Raw genomic sequence first — 17,955 nt, 5'->3', positions numbered from 1 at the left:
CTAGCCCAACTTCGCCCTACATACACAGAGCGGGGTTGCTTCCGTATAGACCCAGTATTGGAGGGGCTGTGAACATACCGGTCCTGGGCGTGGGCCTAAATCAGCCAGAAGTCTTGGTGGGCAAGAGGAGACTTGCTTTGTTTGTTGCCTCGGTGCAAATGGCAAAGGGTAAAGGGCAAAGGGCAAAGGGCAAAGTGCAGAGCTCCTTCCTATATAACATGGCCCACCATCCTCACCAGCTCACGTTCTTGCATACTTAAACCTCATCCCTCATCCCCCATCCTCTTCTCTTGACCAGAATCTTTTCTTCACAAGAACCTCCCCAAGAACCTCAGCCCTCGCAGAACGAAACAGCATTTTCTCAACCCACAAGCTTCATCATCACCATGAAGTTCACCACCGTCGCCTCGATCGCGACCCTCCTCGCGGCACCAGTTCTGTCGGCTCCCACAGACTACACTCCCCCAGGCGGATGGGAAAGCGTCGACTACCCAGATGGTACTGGCGAGAATCTGGGGTATTACCCACCTCCGCCAGGAGGATGGGAGAATGTGAAGTACCCTCCTGGTACCGGCTCTGGTGCCGTCGCTGGTACCGGGTCTGGCCAGAAGGATCAACATGAATACACCAGTACTTTTGCGATCGTGGCGCTCGGGGCCGAAGTTCGCAACGGTACAGCGCCTGCTCCAGGCCCAGCCGATGCAAAGGGACTCTTCTACTATGGCCTCAACTCCAAGACGGATACCATTTGCTGGGTCCGTTCATATCCCCTCCCCTCTCTCCCTCACTCGCTAACCATCATGTAGGAGATCATCCTTTACAATGTCATCGGGGAGTACCAGTCGCCGGCCCGTACCGCCACTCACATACACGAGGCGGCGAAAGGCGCTTCCGGCCCGCCCCGTTTAGCCTTCCCCAACCCAGTGGGCGACGACAAGAAGCGTGTTAGCACGGGCTGCATGACAGCACCTTTCACGACGGGTGTCCTCGCCAATGGTGTAGATACGGGCACCGGCTTCAAGCTTGCGCAGATTGAGGCCAACCCTGCCGGCTTCTTCACTGATTGTCACACCAAGCTATTCCCACTTGGTCTCGTCCGAGGACAGTTTGCTTGAGAGTCGGAGGGGAGGAAGCATAATTCGGGGAGGGCGAGTAATAGAATGAAAAGTTGACACGGGGGATGCACGGCGGGTTAATGTACTTAGTCCGAGCCCTTGTGCTACATGAATACAATGTTTAATGCTACCACTATCTTGGGATGTTTGTTATTTGACTCGGGCAAGATCTCGTCGAGCAAGGTATCCTCTCGGAGCAGGGACTTTGGGTGTCAAGAGTGACTCGGTACTAACAAAATATATATATATATATATATATATATATGTATATCATTTACCCCGATGTATATCCCCAGAAGCTTGTCGAGGCCACTCCCACCAGCCTTTCAAAACACCTCCTCCTGCCGCAAATTCGGGATTCGGGGCCGAGTAATGTCAACCTGGAAGGCGCGACAGAAGCCCGAAGGGAAGGCTAGGCACCGGCCCCAGCAATCACCCGTTTGTACGGTAGTCCGTTTGTATTTTTCCTTGCTCGACGAGCACGTGCTTCTGCTTCCGTCGGACGAATCGATCTATCTATCTATCACTCGGTTCGGCGCTTGGGTTGCTGTTTTTTGTTTTGTTTTGGTTGACGGCTGGTTGACGGCTGACTGGTTGACTGGTTGACGGCTGAATGACTGGATAACGGCTGAATGACTGGTTGACTGGTTGACGGCTGATTGACTGGTTGACGGCTGAATGACTGAATGACTGGCTGATAGACGGATGGCTGAATGATAGTTGCGAAGAAGAAGAAGAAGAAGAAGAAGGAAATGTTCTACTGGCTGACGGTTTCGGTGTGGACTTCACTGGACTGGATTGGACGGTACTGCACTATACTGTACTGTACCTAAGCGAGCCGACGATCAAGGGAGGGGATAGATACGGTAGATAGACAGATAGACAGACAGGCAGACAATCTTCGAGCCATATCTTCTTCAGTCCCCCTTTTTTCCTTTTTTGCCTTCTTCCTTCTTCCTTTTCCTTTTTTTTTCCCCCTTTCTCTTCTCCCTCTCCCTCCCTCCCTCCCCCTCTCAAAATCAACAATACAAAATACATCAACTCACCACAGATGAAACAAAACGCGCCTTCACACCTCTCTCTCTCTCTCTCCCTCCCCACAAGCACCCGAGCTGTTCTCATTATTCAAGAGAAGTGTTGCATGCGTGCAACGCTTACTTACTCTCCCAGATGGGGGAGGGGTTTCCCTGATGCCTGCCCCGACGTGCTATACCTACCTACCTACCTACCCAAGTAAATGCAGCAAGGCAGGGCGGGGCCACTCACTTCTGGAGAGGTGACCTACCGGTACCTATCGGTAGGTACCTACCGGACTTGAGGTAGGTGGGTAGGTAGGTTGGGGTCGTGGGATGTCGTATATAGAGATATACATGTATACATATCTATCATCTCAAAGACGTCGCGGACCCAACTGATCGTGGATGATGGATGGGAAAGGAAGAGAGAGAAGAGCTCTTTGCAGGGACCCCCCGAAAGAAAAAAAAAAAAAAAAAAAAAAAAAAAAAAAAAAGACAAAAAAAGGGGGGGAAAAAAAAAAAAAAAAAAAAAAAAAAAAAAAAAAAAAAAAACGTACTGAAATGGTGTTGCTGAACTTGCTGAAATTGTTGAGAGAGGGGGTTGCTGAGGTATTAGTTGTATGTATGGATGTATGTATTTGTATATATACCAAGATAGGGCATGTAGTAGGCTTCGCTGGATTAGTAGACGTCCCTTGTATCTGTCGTTGCCCTCCTGCGCTGTCCTTGCCAGCGACCACGACCTCCGTATACACCGGCGAAGACGAGCGGCTCGTAGTAGCAAACGAATGTTCATTAGATCACCACGTGTCCTGGTGTCCTCTCGTAAGCTCAGGTGATAGATAGCCCCAGGCCTGGCTCCAGCAAAACATAGCGAGCCTCTATCCGTAGTTCTGTTACCCTCTGCTCCCATACACACGCCAATCAAAGCGCATCCTCCGCGGCGATAGCCTTGTAGAGTCTTCGCGCCGACTTCTCCTGCTTCTTAGCAATCCTTCCCCATGACCGCGACGCATCTGCCTCGAGGTCCCTGTAGATCATGCCGACATAGACGGCAGCTTCCTCCTCGACAACTGGATCCTCGGACCCCCTCAGCATCGCCGCATACTTCTCCAGCCCATACTTGCGACCAGTCTCTAGTATCCCAGCCGTCTGCTCGTCGTCGGCCAGCCAATCGTTGTCCATCAAGCCCGAGGTATCAATACGGGCCGTCTTCGCACCAAGGGTCTCGAACTTCTGAATGTTCAGCTGCGTGGTTCTGAGAATTTCTTTGCCCCGGCCGTACAGCGTGGCGAACGAGGATTCTCCAGACGAATTCCCGGCAGTATTTTGGGATGGCGGCAGAGGACGTGAGGCCGCATACGCGTCTTTGAAGGCCTCTATAAAGTCCGTGTCTTTCTTGGTCCTACTCTGGGTTAGTATCATCGGCGACCACAAGCTTGTTCGAGTGGTGACTTACGCATCAGCACTGAGGTGGCGGAGGAGCTTCCTCAGATGGTCTTCGGAGAGGCCAATGTTGTCCTCGAGCCTCTCCATGTATTTGCTGGTGGCTTGGGCTGCGCGTCTCTTCTTCTTGCTTTCGAACTCGACCAGCGCGAGGAATTGCCTGCGAGGAGAGTCAGTGAGCGACCATTCCCCCCAGCGCCCGCCGAGCGGCATCATATGGCTGGGTTGGAAGCTCGGGAACACGTACTGGCCATCCATCCTCCCCTCATCCTCCACATACGCAGCCACCCGCGCTGATCGCTTCAATGGCTCCGACATGCGCGTCGTGGCCCCACCCTTCGTGACGGGCTTGGGAGCGTCCGGCTCTTGCTGGACGAAGAGCTGGTCATCAGATTCGGCCTCGGCGTGTTCTGAGCCCGAGTCATCGCCTCTCAAAGTCTTGCGCTGCTTGCTCTTGCCAGCTGGGAGCGCGCCTGTCAAACGTCAGTTCTTCCGCGACGCAGCAAGGCAAAGGAACATGATGGGGGCCGGGGAAGAAGAGAGACGACTCACTCTCCGACTTGCGCTTTCCTCCCTTTCCAGCCATAGAGGATAGAGGCGACGCGTAGGGGGTGATGTGTTGCCGTTGTCGTGGTCGGCGTGGTCCTCGGGGTTGTTGTCGTCGTGGATGTGGTCGTGGTGGGGAGGATTGGGTGAGGTGGGTTGAAGGTTGAAGGACATCGCTTCGCGGCATACCTTATTACTTGCGCTCGCGCGTGCCATGGCAAGATCCATCGAAAGGACAGGCTCGTAAATTGCTTAAATCACGATCCTCACAGCTAACGGGGTCTCCGATGCATAGGGAACGAATAGTTTACCCATCATGAAGGTCTGAATGAGGTCTCACGAATGGGCTTGTGGATCGGTCCGTGTTTTTGGATTTCCTCATCACGTTGTATCTGTGATTGCCCATTTCTGTTGTTCATAGGGCCACTCGCTACGATCGGGGCTGGCTAACGCTTGGTTGTCAAAAATGTACAGTTTACGAAGTCGACCGTGGACTTACAATATCCACTCTGTGTGTACAGGACTTTGAAGCAAGGTAGTTAGATGTATTATCCCGACCATCATTCATATACATCCCAACGGACAGGAAGCGGCTTGACGCAAGTATCTTCATTCTGCAACTGCCAGCTACTTTAAGTACTGACCCCTTTAAAAACCCGCAGAATCAAAGAGGAAAAAGCCGCTCTGAGACGAGATCATCGATCCTCCCACGTCTCTTTTGATACCCTACTCCGGGTCCCTAGAGCCCGGTGCCGTCCGATTCAAGATAGGTTTTGCGAAATCTGTCTAAACTCTCGATCCCTCCACACGCAAGAACCCTCTTTTCGTAAAATTCGTTGAAAAAAATAGTGTGCAAGCCATTTGGAATGGCGAGCAAAGTGTCCCAGTCAAAGTCTTAAGAGTCCGAGCGTCAGAATTAAAACCCATCTTACAGTATTGTCTATTAGATGTTGGACGCCGTTTGCTGATATATGTAAAGAGATCCGGGGAAAAAAGTAACAGTGAAGTGAAGGTAGACTTGGCAGCTCTGGACCAGGGCCGAATATTGATCCAAGTCGTAACGCCGCAAGCGCAAAACAGGAAAGAGGCCATCTCCAAGAAACGAGCTGCGAGAAGATGATAAATGTTGGATTCCTGCGAGCACAGGTTGAGAAGATCTATTCTATGCAAATGGTTTTTCTGAGAAGCTTTTGACAGCTGTGCAGGTCTAGAGAGATTCGTCGAAAATGAAAGTAGAGAATACCACGGGACGCATGAAGAATCGACAGATGATTCGTAGCTCGTCTCAACGTTTCATGCGTCGTGTGGAAATGAATTAGCGATTGTTCATGGAAAGACCTTGGAACGAGTTGACCCAATTATCGTTTGGAGTTGGTATGCCACCGTTGTGTCGACCATACTCGCCAGATTCGTGAGTTGGAGCAGCGTCATTAGAAGACGAAAATCGTGGGGGTATTGCTTGGTAGCCGACCTGGGCAGAGAAGCCTCCGTATTGGTCGAGGGAGGCAAAGGGTGCACGGGGAGCCACATTGAAGGACGATGGGGAGTATCCATAGGTATAGCCTGACGGCTGAAAGGCATTCGGCGGCATGGAGACCCTGTCAAGAGCGGGAACGAATGGCTGTGCAAAAGCGGCCTGGAGGCCACGAGAAACCTGAGGATATGATGGCTGCTCAGCAGGCTGGGGCCGTCTTTCGGTTTGAGTACGAGTGGCACCAATGGCACCAGGGCCAATTCCACTAGGTGCTTGGAGACCAAGAGATGGACTGGCAAATGAGGCCGGGTTGATGGCAGACATCCAAATTCGCGTCTTGTAGACTTTGAACAAGTCGGTGACTAGAGAATTGAAGTTGATGTACGCGTCGGCAAAGTAGTAAAAGGTCAGCTTCTTCCAATCCCTAGGGCAGGTAAGTGACGAGTCAATTTGCGATCGGAAGCATTGATACTGACATCTGAAACTCTGCGTCAAGAATCTCCATATGAAGTCCGTGTTCTTTGACTTTCTGCATGCACACCCTCTTGGCCTTGGCCTCGTTGCCTTCTTTGTCACGCAAGGCTTGAATCTCGTGCTGCTGAGCAAGCCGCTTGATGATTTTTGGCTTGATCTCACCGTTCGTTGGCTCTTGCATTCCGTGCTGGTTTGGAGGTCCCATGCCGCCGACGGCACTCCCTTGCAGACCATTGGACGCCGCCATCAGTCCGCCACCAGTGCCATCCGAGTTACCAGCAGCACCCTGGGAGTACATCATCAGCCACTTGTAATGCTCTTCGGCGTAGTGCTCCTTGAGATCTTTCGCAGAGGACCAGTCGACATTATCGCGGGCGACGGTTCCAAGATCGGTTCCGCGGTCGGCCTCTACAATGACCAAGTCTCCTGGCTTGACTGCCAGACCCGTTCCCTCTTGCACGTAGAAGACATCAGCTCGCGAGCACTTGAACAGGACAATGTAGAGGAGTTGGTTCTGTCGCGGCTGTGGTACGCCGTACATATTTCGATGTGGCGAAGGTGCTCGCCCACCGTATTGAACAGTGGCGTTAGTGTACGCATGACCCGGGGTTTGGTGTGCAGGGACGCCATACGCATCCATGTTCCGTGGGAGAGCAGCGGGCCCACCAAAGTATGAGGCAGCTGTTTTTTGTGAGTTGGGAAGACCAAGGGATTTGTTGAGATGGGCGTCAAAGTCGTCTTCCAGTCGCTGCTTCTCGGACTGACTGAGATGCGATGAGCGACGTGCTCGATGTGACATACCGTGATCGTTGAAGGCGTAACCGGAGTTATCCTGATACCTGTTCTGGTAGTCCTTTGGCGAGATGTTCTCCTGCAAAGTCTCACGTGCGGAGAGAGGTTCGCCAATCGAACTGAGTGAGCCTTGTCGTAACAGGACATCTGCAAAGGAGTGTCGACGACTTTGTGAAATATCCGAGAGTCCGATGAATCCCGGGGAGCTCTGCCAATAGGCCTTCTTGACGTTCTCCAACTTGCGATTTTCAAGTGAGGCATAAGACGGCGAAATCCGAGATTGACCAGCACCTCCGTATTCGCTCATTCTGCGGCCTAGCATCGCCTTCGACTGCATGTCTTGCTGCAACTCTTCCAGCTCGTCAATCGCGTAGTCCGACTCTTCGGGTAGAGTTTCTTGAAGAGCATAGCCTGCTAATCCATAAGCGTTGCTTGTGGAAGATCGGGTTCGAAGCCGAGACTGGTAGTGCTGCTGGCGTAGCATAGCATTTTCACGTGCTAGGAGCTCAATTGTCTTTGCTTCGTTCGACTGTTGCAATGTGATGCCATGGTTTGATCCATTCGGGCTCTCGTCATCATCGTCGACCTCTTTCAGATTGCTCAGGCCCCCTTCATTGGACATCTCGCTCAACATACTCGGTCTTGATGGTCTGTGCTGTAGCCTGGAGTGTTGCATTGGTCTGCCACGACCTGCGAACATCTGAGTTGCTCCCGGGGCCGTACTTGAACCAGGAGAGTCAAGATCGAGCTGACCAACAGAGTACGATTGCGACCTGTAGGTCTTGGGCGTTGGGTGAAGTGGAATGGCGAAAGGAATATTGGGATTGGATGGCGCGTCTCTATAGGTGTTACTGAGATCACCGAAGTAAGCGTTGCCAGGAGGACCTGTTGAGGTGGGCGAAGGCAGGACTTCTGTCAACCGTGAAGGTGGCTCCTTTCGAGCGTCGACATTCCATATACCACTGCCCCAAGGAAAAGCGCTGGGAGCCGGATGTCCTCGACCACTCCCGGTGCTCCCTTGAACGTGCGTGCCCCACGTGCCAGATTCCGCGGAGGGCGTGCTTGGGTGCGATGCTGTTGGAGACATGGAGCTGGATGCGAAAGACGCCTTGCGAGTTTGAGAACCAGTTGATATCGTTGTGTCATTCAACCACGAGGCTCTCCGTGTCGGCTTCTGAGGTTGAGGGGGCTGTATATGTTCTTGGCGCTCAGCCTCCTCGTCAGAGCTTACAAGCGCTTCTGAATCAGGAGTCGAGCGCCTGCCGTTGAACTTTTCAAGGAGGATGGAGGGGTTACTCGAGGTCATGGGGGAAGGGTTCGATTGAGGGCCCTTTCCACTCCCGCTGGGAGCTCCCGTCTTGACCGCACTGGAAGCCATCATGGTGTTATGGAACGGCCAAAGTTTGCTTTGTGAGGCAGAGACGGAGGTGGAAAAGATGAGGTCGGATTGATCTGAGGACTGTCAGCTCGGAAAGGTGAATGAATGCGTGGGTAGGAGACTCGACAGGAGGATGCGACGTGGCTCGCTGGGAGTACGAATGGCCGCCGGCACACCAAACAAGAGCAAGTCAATCAGGAGGTTTGGCAACTAACCAATCGCTGAGACTTCGTGGCTCTTTGTGAGAACTTGAACCCTCTTTCTAGGGTCTCTAGCGGAGAACTCAAATTAACTCGAGAGAGGGAAGGGGCGCTTCATGGCAGGAACCTTGAAGTTTCGGCTGCCGGATTCGATCGAACCCGAAGAGCAGAGGTACTTGCACATCTCCACGATACTGATGCCAGTGTACAAATCTACCGATACAGCCTGCGGAGCGCAGGAGGATGCTCATTGCTCATTGCTGAGCCCAACCTCAACTTGAGGGTTTCCTCGACAGCCCTCCGTTCCCCGACAACGGCCAAGAATGGCATGCTCGTCAGGAAGGGGTGTGTGCCTAGGTTCTTTCATCGATGATAGTGGAGAAATGCGAGGTGCAAGCGAGTCAAGGACACGTACCGCAGTAGGCTTCGCAGTGAGAAAGACGGTCGTGGGAAATCTGACCTCTCTCCAGAGTCTCTGAAAAGATTACAAACTCAAGGGCGAGCCGGGAGGAGGTGACTGTTGTCGATGGTGCAGGACGCGGATAGAGGTTGGATGTACTTGAGCGCGCACACTTCTGCAGGTCTTATGAAGGCTTCAGTGGCGGGGTATAGAGAAGTCTAAAGAGAAGTAACACAGTCAGTGAATGAGCTTGGATGTCCCGAAGCTGATGGTTGCCTCGGGCTAGCGCCCGAACGCGAGACCATGGGAGCTCGCTTAAGAAGTATTCGACGTTGGCGGCTCGCCCTCACGACATCAAAATGGAAGAGCATTGCGCCCGATCGCCCAAAACAGAGGTAGTCCTGTCTGGAGGTCATCTCTTTTGACTGTGTGGGAGAAGCCAACAGAGGTGTCTGCCTTGCTGGGCGAGAATAGACACTGATCTACCCCTTCCGCAATGGTCCATCCCTATTGTCCGTCAACGTGCTTCAGCTCGTAGCACGCTTGTTGTGTTCCCCTACGATGCTTGCGGTAATGTGCCTGGGAAAGCTGGAACGATCAAAACTTCGTTACTTTCCGATGCCGATCATTGCAGAAACAAGTTCAGGTCCGATTCCCAGTGTTCCTGAAAGCGGAAGTCAAAGTCTGGGGAACACTGAGGCTTCGCCAGCACCGTATAACGCGTAATGTTGTCTGCCAGTGAGATGCATTGAGGGGATAGGGTTGACTGAAGGCTGAGAAGCAGCACTCACCACCATGAAATTAGTGACCGAAACTGTATTATTCGAAGGAAAGAAAAAAAAGGATTAGGAAGTGGTATCTATTGTTCCAAAGTTAGCTATGCCGCTGCCAAATATACGCTTGTGAACCGGAGGGGCCGGGCCGACTCACCACAAGCCCCCACAATCGCAACTACCGTATATAATCGCACCCAGTTCTAATGTACCCGCCGTTGCGGCTGTCATCCAATGTATTGCTTTCAATTGGAAGACCGTCTAAGTATTCGCCGAATTGCCAATATTGTGAAAGGAAAGTAAGTCAGGTCCCAATCGTACAGCCTTGTTTCTCCCACCGAGGCTTTGGTGTGTTCAGGTGGTTTGTATTTCACACAGGGTATGCGCGGCCCATGATCAAGTTGTATGGGAACAGGCAAAGCCGCACTCTCGAGAGCTGCCGTCGCCAAAAGGGTGTGAAGGTCGAGGTCGAGCAGCGGAGAGGGAACAGGGAGGGAGGGATTGCGACTCGAGTTTAGTGGCGCATTCGTGCGGGTGGGGGGGGGGGGGAAGCTCGGATTGCCTGGAGGAAATGGCTGTGTGTGTTGTTCAGGTAACGTGGATCGGGGTCCGATGACAGGCAGTCGCAGGATGGGAAATACAGGGAAAATCTGGATGTGAGGCGGCGGAGGAGGAGGAGGAGGAGGAAGAGGAGGAGGAGGAGGAGAGGCAGACGAAGAGGAAGAGGAAGAGGAAGAGGCAGCGGAAGTAGAAGTGAAAGACGGATCGGAACAGGCGGACGAGGAGGACAGAAAGAAAAGACAGATGATTAAGAGGAAGCTCCTGGGAGAGCATATGCAGGTGCAGGGGGGGGGGGGGGGGGGTGAAAGTCACTAGGGTCGTTGTAAGAAGGTAAGAAAGGCTGTCTGCGGGGAGGGGGGGACGGGGGCGGGGGGGGGCGAAGTGGGGGCGAGTCGGTAAAGCAGCGAGCCACCAATGTTGTTGTTTCTTTTCCACGTTTCTGTTGGTGTGATACTCCGTCGGCATTGGTGGAGAGGTAGGTGTAGTGTGTATGTAGGTAGGTAGGTAGGTGGTAGGTAGGTATGTAGGTAGGTAGGTAGGTAGGCAGGCAGGCAGGTAGGTCTGTAGGTCTGTAGGTATCTAGGTATCTAGGTATCTAGGTATCTAGGTATGAATGAACATGTTAGGTATATTCCTTCCCGTATGCATACCGAGTGGAGTAGCAACGGCACATTCCGTAGGATAGAAGAGATACCGGTACAAAGTCCCCGTCTCGACCGCGTCGCGACGCTGATCTGATGGATGGACAAGTTACACACCACACCATACCACACCATACCACACCACAACACACCACATCCCGACCACGCCAAGTCGAGGCCAGAGACCATGGCGGGCGGGCGGGCTAGTCACACGCCATTCTGGCGTCAAGAACTGCTCGGTACCTACGTACCCTACCAGCCTCTATCGGGAGGGATTTCCTCTGTCCCGAGAGGAACTACGGAGGTAGGTAGTTGTCGTACTTGGTCAGCGACCTCGATAGGCAGCAGCAGCCGTACCTACCCAGGGAGGGACGACTAGGTACCGGTACTACCGGTAGGTACTACGTAGTACATGTACGGTAGGTCGGTACGGTCGGGACTGACTGACCTACAACGGACTACCGGACTACCGTACTACCTACTACTACGTAGAAAGTAGTACTGTACCGGTAGGTACTACTACTACGTCGCAGGCGTAAGTATTACCCCTCGAGGGTAGGGAAAACAGGGGTTTTAAAGTGGAAACTAAACTTTTAAGGCACCCTCGAGGGGTAATACTTAGGCCTGTACCGTGGTAGTTGTAGAAGTTGTACAAGTACTTATTACCCCTGGCATGTCTCGTTGTCTCCGGCGGCACTACGGCCTTAGTTGTCCAAATTGTCTCCTCTGATGATGCCCGCCCCCCCCCCCCCCCCTCCCCCTCCCCCCCCCCCCCCCCCCCCCCCCCCCTCCTTTGCCCCTTGCCTTTTTTCCGAACAATCAGTTGTAGCTGCCCAAGATTCAAGAAGTAAATAATCGATAATCCCATCCACGAATCCATGGCCCACATTTAATTATCTCTCCCCGCCCCGCCACGCCCCGCCACGCCCCGCCCCGCCCCGCCACGCGAAAACGCGCATGTGTCAAGCAGCACCGACCGACCCGACCGAGCGACCGAGCGACCGAGCGACCGTCCGTCCGTCCGTCCGTCCGTTCGACCGACCGTCCAACCGTCCGACCGACTGACCGAACGATCTACGACCTACCTACCTACCTACCGAGAGGGCCTGGAACACGCCGGCTGGTGTGGATTTCCCCAGATTTGAGTCCAAGCCCAGGACCCCCCAAGGTTCAGGGCAGTCCGTCACTTGTAGGTACGTAGTACGTCGTAGTAGTAGGTAGTTGTAGTACGACTTAAGTCCGGACTGTACGGGAGCGGCACCGAGGACTGCAAGTGCTCTGTCATCCTTCACGTCATTCGCCCACTCCCGCACTTCCAAGGAAGATCGGGTGAACCCCGAAGGCGGGGAAGCCTGGATGAAGGCCCCTCGGCCTGCTTTCCCTTCTCCATGCAGTGAAGTAGTTAGTGTACGGCACGGCACGGCACGGCAGGGTCAGGCAGGGCATCGCATGGCAAGGCAAGGCGTTGCAAGGCAAGGCATGGCATGGCATGGCATGGCATCGCAGCGCATCGCATCACATCGCATCGCATCGCATATTGCCCTGGAGCGCTTGAGGGAAGAGGGAAAGCGAAAGAAAGCACATGGCGCGGGCTGTCGGTCGCAACCCGACCGTGGTGCCACCAAGTAGGGAGTAAGTAGGTCGTCAGTAGGTCGTCAGTCAGTAGGTCGTCAGTCAGTAGGTCGTCAGTCAGTAGCTACTTGAGCCCCGGATACTAGTGTTGACCGGAGTGATACTTGATACTTGATACTTGTTACGGGATACTTGCAACGCACGCAGAATGCCGAACCCGGGTCACCATTCAGAAACTCGAATCGTCCTTCCTCCAAGTCCCCCAAGTCCCCCAAGTCCCCATGGCTGATTCCATGTGGGAAAAAGTCTCCTGATGCTCATCGTCGAGAGCTCCAGGAACGGAAGAGATCATCATCATCATCATCATCATCATCCTGTCTGGTGCCAGGTGAGTGGCCCTGTTTTCCGAACCTCATCGTCGGTGGAGGAATCGAATCCTCCTGGAAAGCAATCCGAGTGACCATCTGGCAACTTGACGTGCAGAGATCCCATTGAGAACGCCTCAACAGTAGCGAAAAGAGGGGTAGCAGCAGATTGGCTTGGGAGGTAGGAGAAATCCGATGCACGAGACGTCGTCTGGATACTTCAAATGCGGTGAAACCAACACGGTCCAAGATTAATATATTGTACAGGCCTGGTTGGACGGAGCAGCCTTGGGGCAGCTCACTTATTGCCACTCACGCTTCTCGCCTTGTCGGTCCATCATCGTACATCCATCCCACCGACAGCTGAGGCCATCCCCTCCCTGCCCTCTTTCCTGGTAGAAGAAAGCGAGACACCGAAGTAACAGTCAGTGTGCCATCAGAGGCCACCATGCACTGAGTGCCTTAACCGGGGGCGGTATCGAGAGTGCCTTTTCCGACGGTCGACGGCGCGGCGTCATTGCCTTTTTGAAGCCTGAGCTTTTCCTCAAACTTCGCAAACTCAAGAGCAGAGACTTCTTCTTCCTGATCCAGCACCTGATTAACGCCCTTCACCTCCTCGATCTGGAGATGCACGTCAGCCTTGTCGCCACAACCGGTAAGGAGATGACTTACATAATGCATCAACATTCCTTCAATCCCATTTTTCAAAGTCACAGTACTCGAATCGCAGGTTCTGCAAGCACCGCGGAGTTTCAAATTGACTATTCCTCCTTCAAAACCTCGGAATTCAATATCACCTCCGTCCTCTTGGATTGCGGGCCTGATCCTCGTTTCCAGAAGCTCTTTGATCATTCCAACAACCTCGCTGTCGTTCTCGTTATACGCCAGACTGTCCTCCTGAGCTCCGTCTTGGCCCTGTTCCCCTGACTTGTTTTCTGTAATGTTGACAATCTGTGCCCCAGACGTTACGGCTTCGGTGATGAGACTGAACACCTCCGGCTTGATATGCGCCCAATTCGTATCCGCTGCCTTGGTAACGGTGATGAAGTCCGCCCCGTAGAACACTGACGTGACGCCATCGATATTCATCAGCGATGCCGCAAGAGGCGATGGGTGGGGAGGCGCAAGAGTAGCTCTGGGATTGAGGTATTCGAGAAACGGGGAGGATAAGCCAGGAGGTAGGATAGGGTGATTTGGCAGGAACTTGAGAGCGTCTGCATTGGGGGTATTCTCGGTTTGAATAAAGATACTGCGACTCCCACTCACCGCTGCCGGCCTCCATACGCCCACCGAGTGGTGTAAGGATTGTAGTGTCGGGCGGATATTCGCGTTGGATAGCCCGGTTCGTTGATGCATACATCTTGCAGCGCTGCGGTGGGCGCGAAGGATCGTGGTCGGTCGCACCCTCGAGAATAGCGAGGCGCACGCGCGGGGCATTTTGCGAGTGGCCATTTTGAAGTGGTGTCCGCTAGAAAGTGGTGTTGAGGTTGTATCCGTAAGCGTAAGGCAAAGAAGCACGGAGGAGTGTCAAGCATACCGGTAGGTACCTACTTATTCATTTGCCTATCAATTCCGAGGTTTTAGTAACCAGATTAACCAGATCCGAGCAATCGCCGAATGACGCAACAGTGGACGGGGACCCCTGCCTGGAAAACAGAACTGGAGGCTGACCCCAAGTGTGTATGAGCATTTTTCTACGCGTGCAGTATGCGCGCCTTCAATTCTCCGCAGCGTTTATCAACGCCAACACAACATGTCTAAACCTACTCAAGAACCCTTAGTGCAAGATGGAGAACTCATGGCGAGTCTGCCGCTCCCAAGGATAGTTCAAGCTCCAGAGGACAATCCCAGCGAGCAAAGCAAACCGGTCGAAGAAGAGGAGCTCGCGGAGGAAGAGAGAAGCACATCACCGGTGACAGTGACCGAAGAAGCTTCAGAGGTAGTGGAAGAAAGCCCGATAACGTCAGTCAAAAAGCCCATGAAGAAGCTGTGCGGTGTCTGCAATACAAACGAACCCAAATACAAATGCAGCCGATGCTACTTGCCCAAGTGAGTATGCGCCACCGAAGAAAAATTAACCACAGCTAACCAGCGGAAGCTGTTCAGTAAAATGCTCAACCCTCCACAAGGCAACCCATCCTGCTGAAGAGATACGGCCAGCAAGCTTACCACCGAAACCAGAGCCGCAGGTTAAGACGGGCGCCGCAAGAGCTGGAACCGTAGGTGGTGCTACAAACTCGAATCAGAAGGGAGCCTTTTCAGCGCTGGATAATTCCAAAGAGCTTCAAGCGCTATTCAAGAAGCACCCACGCTTACCAGGTTTGCTCGAGAAGATCAACAAGGCTACGCTTCCGCCGACGAATACGACCGGCCATCAAAACCATAACGGAGGAAAGCGGAAGGACTTGCCGTGGAATTCCGAACGTGGTCTTCAAAAAGGCATACAGGAGCTCAATGATCTACGCAATACGGGATCGAATGATGGAAAAGCGGTGAGAGAGTTTTCGAAGCTCATACTACTGCTGTTGTCTCAAAAAGAGGGAAATTCGGCGCGAGATGAGGTCGAAAGAGAAGTCGCAGTCGAGAACCACAAGATCATCGAGCAGCTGCTGAACGTCGAATCATGAAGGATCGTTTCGCAATCAGCTGCCAGTCTAGAAACAGAACCTACAGCCTCGGTCGCTGTGCCTTGGAAATTCTGCATCGGGCAGGAGAGAGAAAAGAGTCAGTAGCAGGATACCCTACAGAACGAGAAAATTACAGTGGCTCATCTTATCTCCTAGGAATCCGGACTGCCGTCATTGCGTATTCCTTTCGCCTTAACCACCCTCCGTTTTGAGCACTCGCACCGAAAGCATACTAAAGGTCATATGGAATGGGTGTAAGATTGACTGCGATGAACTATACCCCGGCGCCATGAAATGCCATTTAACAGTCAAAACAAAATATGCCAAGTCCATCATCAGCAAGTCAGCTCGGTTGACGCTTAAACCTAGCAAACAAATTTCCTTTCTTCCCTTCTGGTGACGAACGCAGATCAATGTCTTGCTTCAACGGCGATTTTTCCCTCTTGCTCATCAGAATCCAGCGAGATTCCATCTTGCGGAGAAAGGGAGTAGTCTTATCCCTTTTCCGCATATCAGTAGCCTCATCCCGCTGTGCCCAGTCATGCCGGTCTTGTCCATCGTTGACGGGCTTAAGGGACCCCCTAGGTTTCGTTGTTTTTGTCGGTATAGGTAGCTCATCTTCCCCCCAGAATATGTCTCCTGTGCTCAATGGCCGGGGACCATCCAGTCGATGTCTTCCTTTCAGATGCGGAAAACCTTTGCCAAAAGTCCTTTGCGGTAGCTTGTGAAGATCTCTCATTGCATCTGCATAGGCCGCATCTTCCATGTCAGGACCCCATTGGAACTGATTTCGGCTTCTGAGAAGTTCTTTTTCCAAAATTGCCTGGTCTAGGGCCTGCGTTCTTTGGAGTTTCGTGGTCTGTTGGCCCAGAAGTGAGTCGTCGATACTCAAACGTTCAAGATGGGCTCTGATCGCTGGCTGCGTAAGATGGTGGGCTCCGCGCCTCACATCTGGAGTAGTCGTCCTCTCGAAAGCTGCTGCAGCGACTTTGGGCACATGATGATAGTGTGCGGCATTCTGTTGAGCCAGGACAGCAGCCTTGGCAGCCCTGGCATCTCTGCGCCTGTCTGCCCGCACTTTCTGCTCCGCCAAATACTCATTAAGTCGACGAGTCAAATCCTCTGGGTCAACCGGCTCGCCCTTCTTGACGATCCGCTTTCCCCCATTACTCCGAGGATCCCGCATCGGACGCGTCATGGATCGCGTGGTCTGAACCTGGACAACATGAGTGCTTGCCATGCCAGAGGATTGAATGTAAACAAAGTAAGCGACTTACCGAAGGCCTGTTCGCAACAGCTGGCAAGAAGGGCACCACTAGAGCGGACATCTCGAGCAACGACGACACAGCTTATAATCAATCAAGAATCAATCATTCACCAACTGCGTACAGCTACCAGGCGTGGCAACACAGAAACAGTTTCTGGGCGGATTCAGGACGTGTATCGGTGACACAGCACGGCTCACAGCATCCAAGATACGAGATGAAGCATGAAGGCCGACGAGATGAGCGGGGATACAGTACAAGTACTTGGGGGACACTTGATATTTGCCGAGAGGGGGGGGTCAAATCGCGGCCAAGGGAGGAGAGGAATGTACTAGCATTGTGCTTGTTCTTAAGGCGGTTACCCTGGAGGAAAAGTCTCGGTCTAGGGAAATAAACGAAGGCGCCACGGCCCAAAGCAAGAGGGTCGAGGGCCTCGAAGCGAGCAGGAGTACCGTGTACCGGATCAGTCTACTGGTACTTAGATTGTTGTAGTATTTCTCTTCCGCACCTGGCGACATGTGCGTGCCAGGAGGATAGTGTGTGTTTGTGTGTGTGTGTGTGTGTGTGTGTGTGTGTTTGGAACTATCACGCATGGCACACGACTTTGCTGTGATCCTTACCAATTCGCCCTCCTTTGTGTAATTCTCCGTAAGCAATATTGTTTCGAACAATGGAATAATCGAACAACAATCGAATAATCGAGAATGAATCAGTTCCATCCACCTAGTACCAATCTGTACTTAGTACGACTAATATGTACCTTCTTACGCGAGTGGTGCACGAGGGTCTTGGTCTTGGAAGTCGGGGACTTTGAACTCTTGACGATCTTTATTTAGCGGGGAATCCTGAGGATCATGGATCATGGATCATGGATCCTGATCAGAGATCCAAGATCCAAGACCAAGATCAATAATCAATAATCAATAACCTACAATCTATAATAGGTACGTAGTACTACTAAATGATCATGATGATCAACTTGAAGGCCCGAGCTGCACGTGCCGTAAGGCGTAAGGTGTCGTACTCAGAGTATTCGTATCTAGGTACCTACCGGTATCTACCTCCTCAGCCCGTACGAAGCACTCTCTAGTACCGTATCTACTACGTACGTTGCGGACTGCTGGCCATCTCCCCCGCTGGTCTCATACACGTGATACAAAAGCTTCTACGATTGATCGTTCATCGGAACTCGGAACTTTGGCCCGTCGCCCTCGCCCTCGCCCTCAGGGGACTTTCAATCTCATCAACGAAGGGATCCATTTTGCAGTCATTCGTTCACCTGTGTCTCTCTTAGCAGTGTCTCTCCCTCT

The 17,955-nt window shown here is 52.7% G+C and overlaps 6 protein-coding genes across 6 annotated transcripts; 2 read left to right on the top strand and 4 right to left on the bottom strand.

The window, feature by feature from the left end:
- Positions 1-386: 386 nt before the first annotated feature.
- Positions 387-1,115, top strand: L3040_006989 (uncharacterized protein; the record flags this gene model as incomplete). Its single annotated transcript, XM_007296892.1, has 2 exons — positions 387-755; positions 807-1,115. The coding sequence occupies 2 exons, from the start codon at positions 387-389 to the stop codon at positions 1,113-1,115; spliced, it is 678 nt and encodes a 225-aa protein (XP_007296954.1).
- A 1,940-nt stretch (positions 1,116-3,055) lies between these two features.
- L3040_006988 (uncharacterized protein) lies at positions 3,056-4,163 on the bottom strand (the record flags this gene model as incomplete). Its single annotated transcript, XM_007296891.2, has 4 exons — positions 3,056-3,536; positions 3,591-3,737; positions 3,825-4,050; positions 4,130-4,163. The coding sequence occupies 4 exons, from the start codon at positions 4,161-4,163 to the stop codon at positions 3,056-3,058; spliced, it is 888 nt and encodes a 295-aa protein (XP_007296953.2).
- Positions 4,164-5,438: 1,275 nt separating this feature from the next.
- L3040_006987 (uncharacterized protein) lies at positions 5,439-8,244 on the bottom strand (the record flags this gene model as incomplete). The annotated part of the gene is made up of 2 exons (XM_007296890.2): positions 5,439-6,021; positions 6,074-8,244. 2 exons carry the CDS (start codon positions 8,242-8,244, stop codon positions 5,439-5,441), a joined length of 2,754 nt encoding a protein of 917 aa, XP_007296952.2.
- Positions 8,245-13,215: 4,971 nt separating this feature from the next.
- Positions 13,216-14,113, bottom strand: L3040_006986 (uncharacterized protein; the record flags this gene model as incomplete). The annotated part of the gene is made up of 3 exons (XM_066156113.1): positions 13,216-13,374; positions 13,426-13,817; positions 14,020-14,113. The coding sequence occupies 3 exons, from the start codon at positions 14,111-14,113 to the stop codon at positions 13,216-13,218; spliced, it is 645 nt and encodes a 214-aa protein (XP_066010926.1).
- Positions 14,114-14,506: 393 nt separating this feature from the next.
- L3040_006985 (uncharacterized protein) lies at positions 14,507-15,638 on the top strand (the record flags this gene model as incomplete). The annotated part of the gene is made up of 4 exons (XM_007296887.2): positions 14,507-14,802; positions 14,852-15,368; positions 15,427-15,477; positions 15,537-15,638. The coding sequence occupies 4 exons, from the start codon at positions 14,507-14,509 to the stop codon at positions 15,636-15,638; spliced, it is 966 nt and encodes a 321-aa protein (XP_007296949.2).
- An 85-nt stretch (positions 15,639-15,723) lies between these two features.
- L3040_006984 (uncharacterized protein) lies at positions 15,724-16,708 on the bottom strand (the record flags this gene model as incomplete). The annotated part of the gene is made up of 2 exons (XM_007296886.2): positions 15,724-16,596; positions 16,658-16,708. 2 exons carry the CDS (start codon positions 16,706-16,708, stop codon positions 15,724-15,726), a joined length of 924 nt encoding a protein of 307 aa, XP_007296948.2.
- Between the last annotated feature and the right edge of the window lie 1,247 nt (positions 16,709-17,955).

Source organism: Drepanopeziza brunnea (assembly GCF_022702325.1).
Source record: "Drepanopeziza brunnea f. sp. 'multigermtubi' strain 214-2 chromosome Unknown ctg12, whole genome shotgun sequence".
NCBI lineage: Eukaryota > Fungi > Ascomycota > Leotiomycetes > Helotiales > Drepanopezizaceae > Drepanopeziza > Drepanopeziza brunnea.
This window is presented reverse-complemented; position numbering and strand designations above follow the sequence as displayed.